This window comes from Westerdykella ornata, assembly GCF_010094085.1.
Source record: "Westerdykella ornata strain CBS 379.55 unplaced genomic scaffold EI97scaffold_6, whole genome shotgun sequence".
NCBI classification, from domain to species: domain Eukaryota; kingdom Fungi; phylum Ascomycota; class Dothideomycetes; order Pleosporales; family Sporormiaceae; genus Westerdykella; species Westerdykella ornata.
In genome coordinates, this window is record NW_022986856.1 from 623,959 (window position 1) to 644,420 (window position 20,462).

The 20,462-nt window shown below is 52.2% G+C and overlaps 6 protein-coding genes and 1 non-coding gene across 7 annotated transcripts; 4 read left to right on the plus strand and 3 right to left on the minus strand.

The window, feature by feature from the left end:
* Positions 1-802: 802 nt before the first annotated feature.
* On the plus strand, positions 803-2,868 carry EI97DRAFT_432023 (HET-domain-containing protein). The gene has a single exon (XM_033798072.1). The coding sequence runs from the start codon at positions 1,012-1,014 to the stop codon at positions 2,767-2,769; it is 1,758 nt and encodes a 585-aa protein (XP_033655469.1). The 5' UTR covers positions 803-1,011; the 3' UTR covers positions 2,770-2,868.
* A 1,072-nt stretch (positions 2,869-3,940) lies between these two features.
* EI97DRAFT_278736 (uncharacterized protein) lies at positions 3,941-5,052 on the plus strand. Its single transcript, XM_033794342.1, has one exon. It carries the CDS (start codon positions 4,051-4,053, stop codon positions 4,672-4,674), a length of 624 nt encoding a protein of 207 aa, XP_033655470.1. The 5' UTR covers positions 3,941-4,050; the 3' UTR covers positions 4,675-5,052.
* On the minus strand, positions 4,799-6,353 carry EI97DRAFT_432024 (uncharacterized protein). Its single transcript, XM_033798073.1, has 3 exons — positions 6,098-6,353; positions 5,708-6,041; positions 4,799-5,638 (listed from the first exon to the last, which is right to left on the minus strand). Exons 1-3 carry the CDS (start codon positions 6,164-6,166, stop codon positions 5,106-5,108), a joined length of 936 nt encoding a protein of 311 aa, XP_033655471.1. The 5' UTR covers positions 6,167-6,353; the 3' UTR covers positions 4,799-5,105.
* Positions 6,354-6,695: 342 nt separating this feature from the next.
* On the plus strand, positions 6,696-6,767 carry EI97DRAFT_t33. Its single transcript has one exon. It is a non-coding gene; the product is annotated as a tRNA-Ala (tRNA).
* Positions 6,768-7,021: 254 nt separating this feature from the next.
* EI97DRAFT_466046 (uncharacterized protein) lies at positions 7,022-8,043 on the plus strand. Its single transcript, XM_033801512.1, has 3 exons — positions 7,022-7,371; positions 7,428-7,683; positions 7,740-8,043. The coding sequence occupies exons 1-3, from the start codon at positions 7,291-7,293 to the stop codon at positions 7,847-7,849; spliced, it is 447 nt and encodes a 148-aa protein (XP_033655472.1). The 5' UTR covers positions 7,022-7,290; the 3' UTR covers positions 7,850-8,043.
* Positions 8,044-9,040: 997 nt separating this feature from the next.
* Positions 9,041-16,566, minus strand: EI97DRAFT_441220 (uncharacterized protein; the record flags this gene model as incomplete). The annotated part of the gene is made up of 4 exons (XM_033799685.1): positions 9,041-11,348; positions 11,398-15,870; positions 15,920-16,067; positions 16,116-16,566. The coding sequence occupies 4 exons, from the start codon at positions 16,564-16,566 to the stop codon at positions 9,041-9,043; spliced, it is 7,380 nt and encodes a 2,459-aa protein (XP_033655473.1).
* A 2,003-nt stretch (positions 16,567-18,569) lies between these two features.
* EI97DRAFT_432029 (uncharacterized protein) lies at positions 18,570-20,443 on the minus strand. Its single transcript, XM_033798074.1, has 4 exons — positions 20,167-20,443; positions 19,473-20,061; positions 19,188-19,423; positions 18,570-19,137 (listed from the first exon to the last, which is right to left on the minus strand). The coding sequence occupies exons 1-4, from the start codon at positions 20,302-20,304 to the stop codon at positions 18,823-18,825; spliced, it is 1,278 nt and encodes a 425-aa protein (XP_033655474.1). The 5' UTR covers positions 20,305-20,443; the 3' UTR covers positions 18,570-18,822.
* Positions 20,444-20,462: the final 19 nt, after the last annotated feature.

Genomic DNA, 20,462 nt, shown 5'->3' on the forward strand with positions numbered 1-20,462 from the left:
TCCCGACGATCTGGACTTCCCTTTGTTTGTTCTTTTGTGTTATGGATTCTAAGCGTGTACTGTACATATAGATGGGTTACGGGGTTGATGGCGTTGGTGCGCGTGTGCGTTGCCGGCCATGCAAACGGATGTGGAGACAGCGTTATCGCTGGGTTGGTTTCTCTGCTGGCATGGCAATGAAGGGTCTGAGGGTTCAGCCTATACTAGGGCTCCTAGCTAGGGGTTTCTCTTTGTTTTTCAGGTACGGTGATGCGTGGATAGACCAGAAATATATAAGTTATCTAAGTACGCGGTTGATGTGTGTAGGTGGGTAGCGTGTTCTTCTGGTTCATTTTTGCTGTTAAGCCTACGAGGCGAAGACCTTTGATAAGAGATGCGCTTGTGAAGGCTGAGGAACGACTTAGCAGATTCTACTCGCAGGTGTACTTTCCCAAGCGAGACCAGAGCACAGGGGAAACTTGACCTTCACGGACCTCGACCGTTTCGTTTCAGGGCTATATAGCTACCTAGATTCACGGTTTATAGCAATCCCGGAGTCTAGCTTTAGGCTGTATAATTCGAGTTTTTGTTGTCTGCTAGCACGCTGCTTCGTTTTTCACTGGGTGGCTTAGTTCCGATGATCATAGGGACCGGCGATGCTCTTAACAGATTATGCATATTGGTGGGAGTTTTAGTCTTTACTAGGTAAGCTGCTGCGTTGAAGAAAGAATCCTGCATGCTCTCCGCTTCCTTACGCAGGTACTTCGCATTCTTCGCGTTCCAGTCCCTGTAGGCTAGAAGTTTCAGGTTAGCAGTTGAGCGACACGTTCTAAAAATAAAAGTATAACATCTTCCTGAGATTCCTCGGGACTGAGGAAAAGATCACTTCAACAGTTACCATTGTACACCTACGCCTTGATTAACCTTCAACACGTTCAGGCAGTACACATCTGTCAATCAGAAGAATCGCTCACTAGGGTGCTCAAAACTTTCTCTGCAGTCCTCTCCACATTTCCATCCTTGAAACCAACGATGGCCTCAACCACCATCAGCGACCACCTCCTCTTCCAACAATCCGTCTACAAACCCCTCTCCCCAAACCAAACCCGCCTCTTAAAAATCCACCCATGCAACTTTCCCGTCTCCCTCTTAAAATGCGATCTCATCACCGCCACCCTGCACGAGGAAACCGGCGCCATCCCTCTCGACAGCACCCACCCCCTACCCTACGAAGCCCTGTCCTACACATGGGGCGACCCAGCACCCACTGAAAAAATCCAAGTCAACGACATCCCCTTCTACATCTCCAAGAACCTCTACATAGCGCTCAAGAACCTCCGAAGCGCCACGAAAGCGCGCCTCCTCTGGACAGACGCATGCTGCATCAACCAGCAAGACCTGGCCGAAAAGGCGCAGCAGGTCGAAATGATGTTCTCCATCTACCTGAAAGCTTCCAAAGTCGTCGTCTGGCTCGGTGAAGCGTCCCCAGCCGCTTCCAAAATCTTCCCCTTGATCCAACAAGTCGAGAGCGGCCTCTACGACTTCAACGAAGCCGCAGAAGACGAGGAAGCGCGCGCCGCCGCGCAGTCCTTCATAGAAACAACGCCGTACTTCCGGCGCACTTGGATCCGGCAGGAAGTCCACGCCGCGTCCGAAGTGCAGCTCGTGTGCGGGCCGTACGCCTGCAGTTTTGAAGATTTCGCCGTCGTCATGGACGATTTACTCGCGCGGGAGCAGGACGCGACGAATCTGTTTGATCCGACCAGGGATCCGACGGAGGAGACGTACAGGGCCATGATGCTGTATATCTTCTTCAAGCGCGACTGCGACACGTACCACTTCCCCGAGGAGGAGATGCACAATATGTGGTTCCGGCTCATCATGCGGAGCGCGATGTACGAGTGCTCGATGCCGCAGGATAAGGTGTATGGCGTGCTGGGCATTGTGGCCAAGATGACGCGGTCGGGGGCGGAGGAGGAGTATGCGGAGAGGATCGATTCGACGGTTGGGTTTCCGGGGGTCGATTATACGAAGGGGGTTGCGCGGGTTTATCAGGATTTCGTCAAGCATGCGATCAATGGTAGCGGGAATCTGGATGCCTTGAGCGTGTTTGTGGATAGGGAGAGTGTGGGCGAGGATCTGCCGAGTTGGGCCGTCGATCTGAGGAGGAATGTCCCCAGGATCGTGGTCCCGCTCGAGATGTTTGATCTTTCGGCCGGTGAGGCGTACGGGCTGAGGGAGCAAGATTATCAAGAGTACGGCGTTCTCAGGCTGCGAGGAAGAAGGCTGGGTGTCATTCGCTCGACGGTTTCGCCTTTTGAGAATGGGCTGGAGCGTCGGATCAGGGGGCCTCATGAGCCGCGTCTCCACAGCTGTTTCTCTACTCGGGAGATGTGGGAGCCCGAGAAGAATGGCGATAGGGGCATGGACGAGGCCTTCCAGATCATCCAGGACAAGTGCTCGTATAACTGGACGACCGTCGAACCAGTTACGACCAGGCTTTACGGCGATGCTGATTTCGCAGACTTCGATCCTACGATACACCAGTGCCATGCCCTTGTCTCCAAAATGGCAAAGGAAGGAGACATTATTGTTTTCCTATGCGGCGCTGATGTGCCGTTTGTTATTAGGCGCACTGTCGACGTAGATGAAGAGTCATACTCCTTCTTAGGACCAGCACTTCTTATAACCGGAACACAGCAGCGCATGAAGAAGGAAGTTTTCAGTTATTCAATGGCGAGGACTCGAGACATGCGTGGAGAGCCACTAGAAGAGTTTATTCTTCGTTAAGAAGAAGAACAGGAGAGCACATGAGCTGAGCCAGTGTAGTCCTCAGTTTGTAAAGGATGTTATGCTGAACAAAGTAGAAACTTGTCCCTTGTATAGAACCTACTATTGTTGGTATACAGGAGCAATCGAGATATCTATCCTACCTACTACTCCCCTCTCCTAGGAAGCTTATCCAACCCCGAATTGCACTCGTAGGCGGTGGCCAAAGACAGGCATAATATTGAACACGCAAAAACAAAAAGATATTAGCTTACATGTATTAATGTCCTAAATGATAAGAACCTGCTAATCAGACCTCGTGTGCTTGAGATAGGCAAGTTGCTAAGCTACTTAGGCATTGCAAGGGCACTGAAGGGGATCTGATCTATGCAGCTCTTGACTCCTATCCACGCAACCCTACGAGTCTATATAGTAAACAACCAAGACGTACATTTCTGAAGTTATATAGCGTATATGGACCAGCGCCTCTATATAGTTTCATGCCCTAGTCTTACTGAGTTCCTAGTCCAGTCCTGCACAATTCAGAGAGATGCCAGTCAGCGACGGCGAGATCATAGAGCACAAAACGTAGAAATGTTGGTAAACATTACAAACATTACCCACATCTTCAGGTGCAATGACAGCCGAGTGACGGTGGGATTCTTTCAGCCTATTTGTAGGGAGCCGGAAGGGAAGCGGGAGCGAAGTTACCCTTAGGATCCCAATGCACTGCAACATTGCTATGCCTTCGTTTCTCCCGAAAATAGCACGGGTGTGTTAGGTTATCATACTGAAGAACGACTTATTCTCCTCCCAGGAGACCGATCAACTGTAGATTTAGATGATATGTAGTACATTTATTACCTATAGCTACTCTATCCATGAACTGAAGCGTTTTCGTTGTAGCCAGCTTTGCCCTAATTGCTCCCATTTACCTTCTAGCGCGTTTTCAGCAATCAAATCATACTTAGACCTAGTATATTGATTAAGCGGCAAGAGACCATGTTTCGTGTCGCTAGGCGCTCATGTATGCTGTGAGGTCTGCACACGGCTTCAAATCCAGAACGAAACCCCCGCTAGGTGGCTTGATTCTGACGAAAGGCGCTACAGTGCAAAAGGTAACCCTACGCGAGATGGGCTGAAAGTTGGCTGTGGATGCACTTGCGGGGTAGGGACCTTTCTTTCATTGTCTCTGTTGCTTCACTCGTGCCCCTAATACATCGCCTGCACACCTCACGAGGCCTACCCAACAAACCAAGACTATCCACTAAACATAAAGATAATTCGTTGCAAGTTCCTCCCATGGATGTTCGATCCGAAGACCTCCTGCCAGGCGAGAAAGTCTTAATCACCAAGAGTGCAAATGCGCTCGTAAAGATCACGGAATACGGCTTGAGCAGGTTCTTCGCAGACGATCTCCTCCGCCTCATGGGGATGAAGAAAATCGAAGGCATCGGGGGCAAGTTGTATCTCACCAACTATCGACTGCTATTCAAGTCACACGCCTTCAATCGCCTTACGGGTAAATTCAGCGTTGCCCTTCCCACAATAAAGAGCGTGAAGGATACATCTCGCTTCGTGATGAAGAGGATCGACGTCGTCACGGATACGGAGACATTTCAGTTTGTTGTCTGGGGGATCCCGGAGCTCATTTCAGCAATAGACAGGGCTCGCGCGGCATTGACGGACGTGGAGATCGAGCAGTTGAGAACTTCGGCAGCAGAGAATTATAGGAGGTTCGGTGACGGGCTCAAAGTCGCCAATGCGATCGAGACGATGAACAGAGCTCTCCTGGTGGCTCGCAAGTCAGGTACGCTGGCCAAGATAGCGGCTGGTGCGAGTAATCCTTTCGAGCTTTCTGGGATTATGAATTTGCTCGAACTGCTCGGCGATGGGCCTCCAGCGCAGGGCTCGTCTACTGGATAAGCAGATGATTTGTCGTGTGTATTTCAAGCACTTGAGAACAGTTTTCCTTAAGAGAACCGATATATTGACTGATCGCTGGATGACCTTGCCATGAAACCTGGGCGCGCTTGAATGTTTGCCTAGTCGATTCAATACTAGCGTTAGTGGTCTCGTCGCTAGCAAAGGCGACTGATCTATACGGCTTTGGATCAGCACTTTCAACAGAAAGAATCAGGATTTCCTATAAGCCCCGTACTGTTCCGTATAGAGGACAAAATGTGTCTGTAGCTGCAGCTTACCCCCTGAGACTTACAGGCACATGGGCCCGCTCGGCTTGATAATCGTACAATAAACCCCGTATCAAATCAGCTCAGTGCATCCTCCACGATGTTACAATTCTTCACCAACCCCATCCCGTCATGATAAAAGTACAAGCACTCCCGCCCACCCAATCAAGCCTTCGCCTCCCCACTCTGGACCTGCTGCGGACCCTCTTTAGCAGTCATGCCCCTATCCTCTCTCCTCACCAACTCCGCCTCGGCCCCTGGATCCGGCCCAAACTCCCAGTTCCCACCCGCCACATCATCATCCCCGGTAGTCTCCAATCTCCGAATCTCCCTCCTCATATACCCCACAATCATCGCCAACTTCTCCGCATCCACATCCTCCCTCGCCCCAAACAGATTCCTCCACACGGCCGCCGCGAGTACCGCGTCGCCCTTGACCAATCCCTCATCATACGCCATCAACACCGCGCGCCAACTCGCAAACACGTTCTTCAGATAGCGCTGGCGGAGAGACGATTGCGTGAACTTGTGGTACACGAAGAGCCGGTCTTCGGCTGCGGCGAAGGCGTGGTTCGTGAGGTGCTGGATCCAGATGGGTGCGTGTGTGGAGGGGAACATGCGGAAGCGGACTTGTAGCATGTACATGTGGAGGAAGGTGATTTGGGCCCAGTTGTTGAAGGTGGGTTTGAGACCGAGCGCTGCATTGCCAGTTCGTTAGCGATGAATGGTTCGTCGGTGCTGCTGGATGCGGCTCGGGGCAAACATACTATCATACCACCATCCGCTTCCGACGCCTACATGCGTGCCGTCCTCATCTGTCGGGATCTCCGCTCCTTTCTCTGTCGCCTGCGGAATTGTGTATGCGCCGGGGGCAGCGCATTTCTTGAAGAGCTCCCCCGTCGCGCCGTATGCTACGTAGGTTTCTGTGAAAATGGGCGCCTTTTTGCGCAAGGTTTCGGCGATTTTCCTTGCGCCGGGGGCGCGCCATCTGGGGGGTGGAGGCGGGCTGGGGTTGGGAGAAGGAGGAGCGGTCGAGTAGGTGCGCTTGTTTATAAGGGGAGCGGTTATGTGTGTGGAGGTTGCGCGGGAGAGCTGCGATGGCTGATGTCTGCGTTAGCTATGGTATGCGGTATTCGTGCTCAATTAGAAAATCGTACTTGAGAAATGAGCTTGGGGGGCCGAGACAGCGCCCTCGAGCAGGCGCGACACGCATAGTTTGACGCCATTGTGGGGATTTCCAGGGAGATATGGGTTGCTCTGATGCTTGGACGTCGAAAAAGTGATGGGCGGTTCTGGTGCACGGACTAAAACGGGGCGGAGATCGATAAGTTAGATGCATGACTTCACCACTTCACGTCGACAAATCCTCTCATTCTACCATGGATTCTTCACGTGCGAAAACGGCCGATGACGCAAAAAGGGATGCCCGAGTTGAAGAGAAAGAAACCGCCGAAAAGAACAGTTTAGATAGCTAGTAAGGAATAGACGGTGCTAGATAACACTTACAATTAAATTGCATAAGTTATTTTTCTTCCATATCAACTTGGAATTACTCCAAAATGTTATAAACCGTCGGGCAATTGGTCTAGTGCCTATGACTCTATGAGCATTTTTATATTCTTGCCATCAAGCGGACGAGTTGCTCCTTTTGGGATTATGAGGTTTCTTTGAGCGAGTAGTGTTTACGCTAAGATCTTGGTGGATGTTGCTTGACTCAAATATTGCGATAGTGCAATATTTTCAATAACTAAAATAGGGCAATTGGTCTAGTGGTATGATTTTCCCTTAGCATGGGAAAGGTCCTGGGTTCAATTCCCAGATTGTCCATTTTTTCCTTTTTTTTTTGTATAGCCTAGAATACGTATTCTGTGTTTAGAATTTTAGTAAAGGTATTACCTAAACTTCCTACATTTCGTGTTGCACTGTGCTAAGGCCTTTCTTCTTTTAAACTTGAAATATTCCAGACTTAGTTAACTGCAAATAGCTTCCTTAGCAAGAAAATCATCGTGCACATGCAAGCATCCTCCATGCAAATAAACATCTGCAGTAATACAATCACCCTAACCCTACTAAACGCAGCATACATACTACTGCGAGAAGGCAGACAACTCCTATACTCCCATGATATTCTACTTCTACCTTTGTCCTTGCCTAAGTCCAAACCCCCGCCCCTCCAAACCATACCACCCCTAGATTACGGTGCCGTGCCATTACCAACGCACGGCTAGGCGCACGGACAGACCCACCGTCCTCCGCCTCCCCAACCGGCGCCTGTGGTCTCGTTCCGTTCCAACCCACCAGCCCTTCCCGATCCGCCAATTCCACTGCCTACCATAATCGCTGCCGCAACATGGAGGTTCCAAGGACTGCAAAAACGGATGAGGCGCGCACGGCTGCCGGCCACGATCTAATACAGTGGCAAAGGTTCTACGTGAGCTTCAGCGAAACATTTACAACCATTATATGTATCTTAACACGGGGCATAAGATGATTACACGCGAGGAAGCAAGGAAGCATGTACAGGGTGATCCAACCCGTTCGTGGCCCAGCGTCGCTGCGCATGAGAAGAAAGCCATGTTAGATCGGATCAATCAGCTACTAGCCAACGAAGACATCCCCGAGGTTTCCCAATCGTTATTTCTATGGCGAATGAAGAAGGCAATTCAAGACGCAAAAGAGGTAGCGAGAGAGGCAGCAAGAGAGGAAGCAATAGCGGCAGCAAGAGGGGCAGCAAGATTGGCTGGTAAGAAATACACTACTTTGGGATTGATACTATAATACACGTTCTAACCAAACCAGCTAGGACAGGTGCTCCGCCTAGCGGCACAGAGGTGGTAGAAGATTATACTGCAGGCAGGCTGGGGCAGGCGTCCCGCCGTCGCCCCTTTGATCCTGTTCGAGACTACTAGCATGGATGACCACGGGTCTCAAACACAAGGCATTGGGCGATGAGTTTCCTGGCAGCGTTACCATACTATGTACCCAGAATTTGGGTAGAAACATCGGACAGCCTCTTTATGTCGAACCAGTGATGAGCTTGAGTCAACCTTTATTCTCCTTTACATATCGTATAGTAAGTAGACGTGGAAATAATCGCTCTGAGACCTATTCATCTCATCTTGTTACCTCCTGGCGAGGATTAAGCACCATAACTTAACAGGTGCCACTTAGGAAGTTTCTGCATCAGCCGGGTGCTTATGTACTTGCAATACCGCGCCGCAACCGGGGCACGGCGGGATGCTCGACTGATTTCGCCCCTCGCCCGCGGAACGTGGCCTAGAGTACGGGTATAACTCTTCGAGGTAAGGTTTGTCACTGGAGTACAGCAGGACCACGAACAGTAAAATAAGGACTAAAATGAAGATAACAAGAGACTGGTACCGCAATTTCAAGTGTAGTGGAGACCATCTCTCCAAATGCAACGAGGACATGTACCTACCCACCAGTTGACCATGCACAGTAGTGGCCCTCCACCAGCCTTCCCTGATAGACGCCAGCACGTATCGAAGGACGGGCGTGCGCCAGACCTCAGAAGGTACGTTACGTATTCACACAAAACCCAGCATGTAGAAATCACCTCACGCTCACGCCACGGTGCCGTTCAATCCAAGAGAGGGAGAAAATAAAAAGCCGTATCCATAACCGAACCCTAAAACCGACACCCAGAGACCGCCCGTTATTAATGCCGAAACGAGTGCATTCATGTCCATGTCCTTTTCCCACCCAAACCGAACCACGCCGTTGGATGCAAGAACCGGGCCAATCCCATCCCATCCCATTAGATATGCTCACTATACCCTTACGCCAGTACGCCATACGTTTCGTGGGTAACAAACGCTCGGTGTATCTAGGTCTGTGTGCCATACGCCATATCCTAGGACCACGATGCTCAAAACGCCAGAGCACCAAAGCGCCAATCAACCTTTTGATCGTCACTCATAACCCGTCCAACGCCGTCGAAAGCTAAATGCAATAAAAGGTTGATACCCCAAAATCCGGAGCCAGAGTATTCAGGTATCAATACGCTCACGCGCTTACCACAGGCCCCACGCCATACAAGTTCCAACTGCACATGGCTGTGTGCAGGAACCCTGAATCTCCTAGCTTCCAATAGCCTCAACAGCATCATCCGATTCACTCCCAAAGTCTGACTGCTCTGACTCCAAGTCAGCCAGCGTGATCTCGATTGGGCTGGCACTCCTGCGGAAGTTCAACTCACCACCGGTAGAGAACGGGGTGAGGTCATCTGACCAGGCTCTGGAAAGCTCCTCCAGTTCCTGAGCTATGTTCATAACGTCATCGTCCGCTGGAACCCTGAGATTGAGTATATGTGGGTCGTTGCTGCCGAGCAGAGTACCAAACTGCTGGACGACAGCTCGGCACGCCTGCAGGAGCGAATCCGCGTACGCTCGGCTGGTTCCTCTCCTGTGCTCAGACCTGAGCTTAACAATCATATCGAGAGCCATTCGCCGTAGAGTCGTGTAGTAAACATTGAGGATCGTGCCAGAGAGCAGACCTTCCTCTGGGCCGTAAGTAGTCAGGTGGTAGACATGAGTTGCGGTGGCTGCGCGTACTTCCTCGTCCTCGTAGAGTAAAAGCGGGATTGAATAGATGCGGCACTTTAAGAGCGCCGTGTGGTAGAAAGAAGGGTGACCCTGGTCCGGTGCGTGCATGTTTCGCATTGTCGGAAGGGCGCTGAGGAAGTAGATGTGAGCTTCACCTCCAGCATCCTTCAATGTCGCGGCATTCGTGGCTATAGTTCCGATGATGTCGTGCACGTTTTGCAGGTTCGGGCAGGCCTCACAAAAAGCTACAGCTGCTTTGACATAGGGATCCGAATAGGGAACCGTGAGAGTGATGCCTTCGCTCATAGTGAAGAAAACCGCCTGCCTGATCCTGTGCTCCTCGGATTGGAGCATCCACTCGAGAATTCTACCCGGACAATCGACTTCTGATCTGGAGGAGTCAAAAACTTCGATGATCTTATCCAAGACAGCATACACTGAATTCTCCTGATCCCAGGTTAAGAGTAGGCTTTTCTCAGTGACAGTCAGGGGAAACTTGTGCAGCGCACGATTCTGGTACAGAAACCTGTCGTCGTGTTGGGCGGATGCTGGCAGAGGGGGGAGGCGAATGTCCAAGTGCGATAGGAGTACACTCACAAACTCGATGAGTTTGGTGAGTATGTGTCTCCTCTTTTCCATCAAAGTGCAAACGTATTCATGTGAACTGCGCGTCGTGGGGGAAGCGTGCAAGCCCAAAGTTCTCAGACAGAAACCGAGAAGGCCTTGTCTCAGAAGAAGCGCGCTCTCGACGCTTCCCATGCCAGACAACTCGCAGAGGACATGATAAACGTCCTCCCAGCCCCGAGGGCTTTCATACGTCTCTGCAGAGAGAACACAAAGTCGTTCAGCCATATCGAAGAGAACGCCTTGCGAAGGAGTCGTAGACATGACGTCTTCGTCGCTGTCACTGCCATCGGTGCCGAAATATGCGGACGGATCCTTTTCCCGCAAAAATTGTAGGCAATCGACCAGGAGTGCACGACTCTGCGCACGCACCTTTTGGTAGGGACACTGCAAGAGCAGGTTGGAAAGAGCATGTCTGTTTCTCGACAAACGTTCCAAGGCGATCGCAGAGCAATTAGCACACGAGAGGACGATCCTGCGAAGCTGAGACAAGAGCTCCTCGAAGGATTCGCAATTTCGCTGCCGGGGGAGGATCTGGTAGAGATGTTCGAGGGCCATATGCAGGGTTTGACTCTCCTGCACGTGGTCTTCCGAACACGCCCCTTCATTCACACTCCGAAGCTTCGTCAGCATCTGTCTGACGAAGCTGGTGTGGCCTGGATCGTGCAAGCAGTATTCGCGTATGAAATCCTGGTTGTCCTTGTCGATGGCTTCCTTGAAGGCAAGAGGTACGGAGACCTTGATAGGGCCCCCGGTCGCATCGATGCTGTAATCCTGCTGGTCCTTCTCAATGGCCGTTTTCCGCTGATAGAAGAGCATATATGCGCTATAAGGCTTCTGCATCTGCGGAGCATCCTCGAAGAAGCCTCCAAATGCTTGTTTAGGGATATCGGCGGGCTCGAACCGGCCGACATCGCGGTCGTTGAATTCGAACCAATTCGACGTTCCTCCGGACGGGCATGGCCGTTCGCGGATATAGGAAAAGTAATGGCCGTTGTCGGCCGTCCCATAGTGGACAAGAACCCCTGACAGCTCGAAGATGTCCTCTTTTCGAGGTTTCGACGGGTCACCCAGATATTCGACTTTGTAAGGGCTGACATCGAGAACCATTGGAAAGTGAAAGTAATCATTGACCTTCGTTCTTGTCATTTCCACCAGGTCGTAGTCGAACCGCTTTAGATGGAAGATCAAATTGTCTGGAACGTCCTTCAGACACGTGCTAGTATTCTGTTAGTGTAGGACCCTTACACCACACACTCAATGCTCACCGTTTGACAGCGTCCACAAACTTGCCTCCGCAACTCTCACACTTGTATTTATTATCGCCTTCCATCACATCGCCTTCCACAAAAGCTTGGAGGCTATCCAGAAGGCTTGCCTTGCCCTGAACGTCGCATTGTACAACGAAGAAGCTTTCAACTCGCTCCGAGACGTGGTTGCATTCCTTGGATTTGATCTGATTCATTGTTTGCCCTCCATAGAAAGACCTGAACTGCCGTTTTGTCTGGGGTGACAACATTTGAGCCTCCCACTGGTCGAATAGCAGATTGTAAAACTCATCGGCATCCATTTGTACCGCGATGTCGATGGGTAAACCTTCAATGTCCTTCAGACACGAGGCAAACGCTCGGGGATCCGCCGACTTGCGATAGCTATTCTGCATCTCGGCGAAGAGTCGCTGAGTTTCACTCAACAGGCGCAACGATGGAGTAAAGTCGGACACACGGAGCCCTAGCACGAACTTTCGAAAATTGACATTCATGAACAGTTGCGTGAGGAGTGAATTCATGTAACAGATGGCCCTCGGGTTGAGTAGCCCCACGTACCCTGTGGGAGACCGGATCTCGTTCGTACGATCAAAGCCGTAGGGTCTTTGAGCGAGGTACGTAGAGGCAGCGACATCCTCGGCAAGGTCCAACAGGGCGTCGTAGCTAACACGGTCGTCGATCAAAGCAAGGATCAGGCTGTAGAGCTCCATTCGCGTGCCACTTTCAAGGACAGGAAGAACGGGACTTTGTGTATCACCGTCGGGAATCTCGGCAAGTCGGGGCACAAATAAGAACCTTTCGTAGAGCCGCTTAGCGAGCGGAATAGCGTTGAGCGACTTCTTGAACGACTTGATCGAAGAAACGCAACACAGAAGTAGTTTCGTGAAACCCAAAACAACGTGGTCCACTTCATCGCGCCCGACGAATTCTTCGTGGCGGTATTCTGATAATAATGCGCCCCAAGATTGGAGGCAAGATTTCAACGAGGCCTCATTTCTGCTTGTTTCATCATAGGCACGGAACACCAGCTCCGCGAGGGTGAAGAGCTGGGGAGATTGAGCAGTGTATTCAACTGCTGCAGGAAGAACGGAGGAGATAATGGACCAGAAGCGCTCGACTATCTCCTTTTTCGTTAATGCTGAGGTACTGGGGAGGTCGCCTCCGCAGACCGACGCGATGGATTGCGCGACTTGCTCCCGAAGAGGTTGTCGTTTATCAGTGAGAAGGAGGAGCTGATGCAGCGGCGAGATATTACTCCTTGATACAAATTCGGTCCAGACAACGTTTGAGTGCAAGGAGGCTTCAAGGATGGTGGCATAAGACGTCCAGGCAATGGAAGGAAGTTCCGACGAGCTTTCCATGGCGACATGTATCAATGTAATTAGGCGATCGACAAGCTTGCATGGGTCCGAGAAGTATTGCGATGAGATCTCTTGCGGTGGTCGTTCTTTCAAAAGTTCGAGTAGACAGCGGACGAGCACCTCCGCGAGATGCAGCTCGTTTTTACCGCTGAAGGATGCATGCATCAGGCGAGGGTTGAGGATGGCTCCATCCAAAATGCGAACACAGTTCAATAGGGCCGGGTCTTCAATTGCGCCCTTACGAAGGCGCTCCCTGAACCTACAAAGGAGCGCATGAGCTGCATATTCCGCCTGGAAAATCTTCCCTGGGGGGAATATAGAATCTGCCGGAGCTCCGTTGTACATGATGTCATCTGCGAAGCGATCGCGATACGGAAAGCTCATAAGGAGATCGAAGATCGCTTGGCTAACATGGTCGTCTGAGTCCATGCAAGCGAATAGCTCCTCGAAATGAGCCAGCACAGCAGCCTCGAAGGCGGAGGTTCCGGATCTCTCATAGGCGTGAGGTTTAAGAGAGGCGCTTCCGGCAGCCTTCTGCACGAGTATATGTGCATTGGACGTGAGCGTGGTCTCGGCGAGCTTGGCCTGAAGCTGCTCCAGCGAATTGATCTTTCGCCCAGAGGAGAAAATGTTCACCTTGGTGAATCCGGTCGCGCGGCACAGACGATGTTCTAGCTCTTGAACTGTATTTGCTATTCCCATCAACAGCTTTTCCCTCCGCGAGGTGGAGTTGGTGGCATTATACGTTATTTCGATTGGTTCTCCAACGACATCTTCGGTCTCCATCGGCTCGTCGTCAGATTCTAAAGCCTGACTATGACGAAATGCGGACCTCTCCCTGATATTCTTCAGGAGAATCTTCTGTAGCAATACCGTCCTGCTCAAACGTAACTCCGTTTGCTTCCGTGCATCTTCTGACAGGCCAACATCCATAGCATCCGTCGGTCTTTCGAGCCCGCCACTGCGCAAAATCCGGTGTGCCTTTAGGAGCTCGTTCGCACATTTCCCTGCCAATGCGACGTGGGCAGCTTCCAGATTGTCCACAGTCAGGTTTTCGTAGATGCTGACTTTAACGTAGCGAGCAGCCAACAGATCTGCTACCTTGTCTTCGATGGTGCCCGGAGGAGCCTTCATCATCAATTGCCACAAGAGGTCAGCCCCGGGTATCTGAAGAGGATCCTCGTTACTCTCCGAGGGGCTTTCCGTCCATGAAGGAAACCTAAAGCAAGCCACGAAATCAAACATGCCATGTGTGTAATACTGTGGATCCAAGCCTGGAATATAGGACATAATGAGCTCCTTGCAAAACCGGCTTCTAGTCCCGCTTCTTGAGCAATCAGTGAACTTTTGCCATGCACGATCGCGCGAGCGGTTGTCAAAAGCAAACCTGCCAACGGTGTGATCCCATATCTGGATGTACAGCTCCCTGGGAATCGCTTCCGGAACCTGCGAAACCAGCGAACGGAGCATATCAAGTCGTATTTCCAGTGCATGCGGATACAGCTGATAGATCTCCTGCCTGGCTTCAGCCTCGATGAAAGAACATAGCTCATTCAGAATCCAAGTGACGATATCGGAGCGGCTGCGGAAGAAGGAACTATCCGTATAAGAGTGATGCTTCCAGATTATGTTTATGGCGCGGATGCTACCCGTTGCTTTGGGTGATTTTTCAGCGATATGCTTTGCGCAGGCATCGTAGATCGGATGGCGTTCAGAGATACTGGCAGACATATGTTCCAGTTGCTCACAAGCTTCACGGTGTAGCTCCAGTTTCTGCTTAGTTGAATCCCTGCTGGGGCCGGTTTCCTGAATCATCCGAATCGCCACATCCCAGGGCCGCGCGTGCTCGTGGATGACGGGCCAGCTCGAGATATTATGCCTGAGTCGCTCGTAGATGTCGACGTTGAATCTCAGCATCTCGATAGTATAGCTCTCAACCGGGTGGTTATAGAGCTTATTGGAGAGATACAGCAGATCTTGAACCCTCATCAAATTTGTGATTTGTCGAAGCATTGCCAGGATCGCCGATACTACCCGTGGGTCCTGACTGTTCGACAGCGACCGCCATATGGCATCCGCCTGCTCCTCCGAGAAGCGATGAGAGACCACGAGGAAACCGACTATATTACCGCTGCGGCAAATAAGCTGGGGGTGCGATTCCACACTGATGATGTAGTCGATTATTTGTTCGTCGAGGAGGAATTGCGCCAAGTACTGCAGTACTGGATGTTGCATTCCCTCCTCCGACTGGTTGTAGGCCTTCCACATATGAACCAAAATTTGGTCCATTGCTGATATGCTCATGACCCTCAGTTCCATCTTACCCTTGACGAGATATCTCTTCAGCAGCTTGAATCTCCAAGCGTTGCATACAAGTGCTGGACGGGAGCGTGCGCCATGACTGTTAGCTAGCGCAAGCGACTCGATTGCCGAACTCCCTGAGCTGGACTCTCCTTGATTGTTCCATTCTGACGGCAGCAACGCCTTCACGAAATCGAGGGCCACTGCTCGATCCCATTGGCATGCATCTGCCAGGAGCTCTGATAGACCCGAAATGATATCTCTGATGGGCGCGACATCTGTGACGTTGGAAGGATCTTGAAGAAGATTGTCGCAAATCCAGAAATAGCGTACAGCCGCCCGACAAAATTCGTTTCGATCCAACACGCCCTCGGCGCCCGGAATCTCATGCAGAAACCGCCCGGCATAAGACCAGAGGGGTGTGGCATTGTAAATGGTGGAATTTCTGCCAGGTGATGAGGCCTTCTGGCCGATCACAGCAACATCTGCCAGTAGGTGTTGCAGCCCATTAGTTGGCGACTCGAGAAAGTCTGTCCAGAGACGGTTGACGAGGTCGGGGATGTCGGCTCCATAGTCTCTGCCGAGAATAGTAAACAAGTTCACCCCTTCCGGGCGAAAGAGCATCTGAAGATGGCGAATATACTTGTAGCCTATCAGATTTGGCTCGGGATCGCCATCACCTATTGCCTGGGAGAGCATATCCGCCTCGGCTCGTAGAATTCGCGCACATAAGATGACATAACACTTGAGAAAGGAGTAGACGATTTCTTGTGCATCCAGGGCATCGCGACAGAATCTTCCGTAAGGTTGTCTGTGGCCGGTGAGTCAAGCTTTCCTCAATGGAACATTGAATACCCTACTTTCTGCTGAGAACCTTGCCAACGAAGACATCAAAGTCTGCCCAGAATATGGTTCGGGTCTGATATGCTGCTGGGCGGAGTGCCCAGCTAGGCAACTGGCTCAGCCAATCACTAAGCTGAGGTAGGAGTTTGGGGTCAATCTCGTCCGCTGGCGGGAAGTCAGTACTGCTGCGTCACAGAGGGTTAGGATACTAACCGGCTTGGATATGATTGATCATCTGAGCGAGGGCAGCCTGACAATCATCTCCGAAAGTGCTTGCAAAGGGGAACCGGCGGAACAACAAGTCGTCCCCGCGTTGGTAGTCACCCAACGTATCTGACGAGTCGCAATCATCATCATCATCTATAGGGATGACGGCGGGACTGTCCGCGCCATCGCCCTGCGGGGCAGCCGTGTCGCTGTCACCGGGATGCTCGTTGGCGGGCGCGTCGGACTCTTTCGACAAGGGCTGCGGGGACGAAGGCGGTTGAGAGCGAATGGTCATCTCGACCAGCTGCTCTGCGGGAGCGCTGTCTAGGCGGCGTCGTTTTCGGGTGAGGGTAGAGTCTTCGTCTTCGAGGGGATTGCGGGGAGGTGGTGAGGGAGTTGCGGTGACTTCGTCTGGAACGGCCGACTCCATTCGATCCCCGGCGGCCGGCTGACTCATGACAGTGCAATGGAGCAAAGAAGCTCGTCGATCCGAAGTCGACGGGAGCCCGTGGCAGACCGCAGTTTGACGGTGAAAGGGTTAGGTTAGGAGGGACGAGGATGGGGTGGTGCACAGGCAGGCAGCAGTGGTCCAAGCTTCCTCAGGCTGAGGAACGGCAAGAGCGCGATGCGCGGGACAATCGACTGCATAGGAGAAGCCCTGGAGGTGAAAGAGGCACAGGCGCCTGGAAAGATGAGGAGACGGCGCGGCGCGGGTAGGTGAGTGAGGGAGGGAGGGAGTGAGTGAAGGAACCGGCGTCAAGAGTGAATGGAGCAGACGATTGAGGTGGGGCATATAATTGTACAGAAGTGGGAAACGCGTTTGGGAGCTCCACGCAGGGCTACCTGGGTAGGGCTAGCCCCTAGCCGCGTATCCATGGATCGGCGGAGTGGGGTGGGGGTGCTGCGTCATTCCGCCCATCCAATTCTTGTCCCGCTTCACAGAGAGGAGCGGAGCCATGGCGCCAAGTCCTCAATTAGTCCCTGCATTAGTGTTCATGACACAGGGAAATTGTATTCCTAAACATATATCAAATCTACTTCTTCATTGCATCAACATCTCCCTTACTCCCCTCAGCCGCCGGTTTGCACAGACAGTGTCGTCAGCTACAGGACTAGTCTCGGCGAAACCGGGTGTTACTTCGGCGTCTTAAACTATTTCCTGCAGCTGGCACCATCGATTCGATCGATAAACTTGAACCCCAGTAGGTCTACGAGCAGGTGCCGAAGGGTGATAGCTGTGAGTAAGAGGAAAAGGCGCTTGAAAATGAGGCATTGCTCAACACTATGCCTCCCAAACCAATTTTTAAAACGGATGTCCCTTTTAGCGAAACAAAGTGGTAGGCATGCAAATCCTTTGGTGAAAAAGCCCAAGTGACTACAACTGATAAACTTCCTAGGCCCGATATTCCCGCGCCAACCCAGACCATCATCCTTGATCTTCTTTGCAAGTAAGTTGCTCTGATGTCACTTCAGAAGGGGGATTGCGATTAAGATCTTCTCACTTTTGACCCACTCCCTTTATTTCTTCTTTTCCAACTTGAACCGTGAGACATTGCCTTCAACCCTCACATGCACACATATATCACCTTTGTCATTTTCTGTTCTGTTCCTACATCAGGCAATCTACCCCTATCCCTCAATTCAGCCTTCCCAAACCCTGGGGCGTCTACTTCAGCACACTGCGGCCCACTCTTAATAACGACACCTACCTCAGCCTCCATCTCTTCCTTCATCTCTTAACTTCAATATTCCTCTTCCCATCCCCCTCCAACCAAAAGAACCGACCCTGACCAACATCCCCCCCCAGCCTCCTCGAACCCCTAGGCCACCACCGCAAAACCCACCTCCCCCCCTCCAAAGGCAAATCCAAATCCCGCCGCCAACGCCACAAACCGCAAGACCATGACCCCTCCTCCTCCTCTTCCAACACCGAACACATCCCCAAACCCCCTTCCCCAGAACTCACCAACCACATCCTCATCGGCCTGAACAGCGTAACCCGCCACCTCTCCGCCCTAGCCGCAGCCACGGCGCCGCCAACTATGCCAGCAGCGCAGCAGGCGAAGCACGAGGCACCTGGCGACGGTCAAGACGATGCCATGCAAGGTGTACAATACTCCGGAAACCAGGAAGAGAGAGATCCTACATTACCACCACCACGGCCCCTAACAGTTGTCATCATCCCCCATCCTCAACCCTCGTCATCTCTTCCGCACGCCCATCTCCCGACATTGGTGCACCTATCCACAAGGAAAGACGCGCAGCCTACACGACTCGTTGCGCTCTCGACCTCGTCGGAGAGTCGGTTGGCGTCTGCCTTGCATCTGCCGCGTGTAGGTGCGATTGGCATCATGGAGGGGGCGCCGGGCGCAGGTGCGCTGGTTGAGTATATTCGCAGCGAGGTGGCACCGACGCAGTGCAGATGGATTGAAGAGGCGCTGAAGGCAGAGTGGAGAGGCGTGAAGACGCAGATGCAAGCGGGCTAGGCTAGTAGGCTACAATCATCCCGGGCTGTAGAAGTCCCATTCCGCGCTCAATATTTATGCCCAAACATGTCATGCAAATGAAAAAGAAGTCATGTTTTCTATCGCAAATGTATCACAGGCCTAACCGCAGAAAACACCCGCGCCGTCGCTCAGAGGCTACTATGCAACCGCCGGGTTCAAGGTAAAATTACAAAGTACTCCACACCGAACCAAAGCATATTTCCAGTTTAAGTCCTCGCCCTGGCGGGCTGCTCCTTGCCCATGTCGGCTTCAGAGTAGTAAAAGTTCTCCTCCGGGATGCGGCCGCGCATGAACTGGGGCTCTGAGCCGCGGACATAGATATCCTCGAAGAGGACCTTTCCGGTCGGCTCGGGGGGTGGCATCTTCTCAGCCTCAGCAACTTCTGCGTCAACGTTGGCGCGAGCCTCCTTGTCGATCGCCTTGAGCTCCTCTTCGGTAACAACACCCCAGTCGAGCATCTTCTGCTTCAGCCCAGCAATGGGGTCGTTGGTGCTGCGCATGCGCTGGATCTCCTCACGTGTCTGCACATCTTGTTAGCAACTGAGCAGAGAAGGACAATGAGCAAACTTACGCGGTAGGTAGTGCCGGGATCAGACATAGAGTGTCCACCATATCGGTACGTGACATACTCGTACACCAGAGGACCCTTGTCCTCAGCGCACCATTGCTTTCCATACTGGACGGCTGCCTTCACGGCCAGAACGTCCATACCATTGATCTTCAGACCCGGGATGTATTGGCCGCGCTTGTAGTAATCCGTGAGTGCGGAGGAGCGGTTGGCGGCAGTACCCATGCCATACTTGTTGTCTAGTAATTAATGTCAGCTGCAGTTAGCCAGGAATGTGGGAGAACATACTTTCGCAACCGAAAATGACGGGAATATTCCAAAGCTTGGCCATGTTGAAAGCCTCAAAAACCTGTCCCTGGTTGGAGGCACCGTCTCCGTAGAGCGCCAACGTAACGCTCTTCTTGCCCATGTACTTCTCCGCGAAGGCGATGCCGGCACCAACGGGGACCTGAGCACCGACGATACCGTTACCGCCATAGAACCCCGGTGCGAACATGTGCATGGAGCCACCCTTTCCGTAGGCAATACCCTCTCGCCTTCCGAGCAACTCACCAATGATAGACTTGACGGTGCCTCCGCGCATCAGGGCGAAACCGTGACATCGGTATGCGGTGATAACATGGTCAGACTTTTCGATGGCATGCTCAATGCCGACGGCAACAGCCTCTTGACCGGTGGACAGATGGCAGAAGCCGCGGATCTTCTTCTCCTTGTAGAGCCTGTCGGCCGCCATCTCCATGCGTCGGACGGCGACCATGTCGTAGTACATCTGCTTGAGTTCGGCCTTTGTAGTAGAGAGCGTATACGAGGGAGGGTCGAGTTCGTAGGTTTCGAAGCTCTCATCCGACAGGCGAACTTCGAAAGGCACATCATCCTCCTGTATCAAGTCAACGGCTGCTCCAGCTGTGGGGTATTACAGAGGCAGCGAGTGGAATCACAGAGAGACGGAGATTTCAGTAAAGAAATGAGACTTCATTCTCACCTTCGGCACGGACTCTTTATCGGCGTGCGATGATGCTGCGTCGGTGGTGACGGATCTGAAGGCAGGGCGCGTGGCGGGCGCCAGAACATTGCGCCGGAGCGGCGACGCCAAACTTCTCCTAATTGTCCGCGACAGCATCGTGGCGATCCGATACCAAGCAAGGAAGGGTTGTCGGGGGACGTTGTTGAAGACTTGGTAGGGTGAAGACGTTCTCGTCAGCGAGACAACAATTTGGGAGTCGAGCTTTGGGTCCGGTTCAGCACGGGCCAGTCAACATCTCATTCGCCGATTTTCAT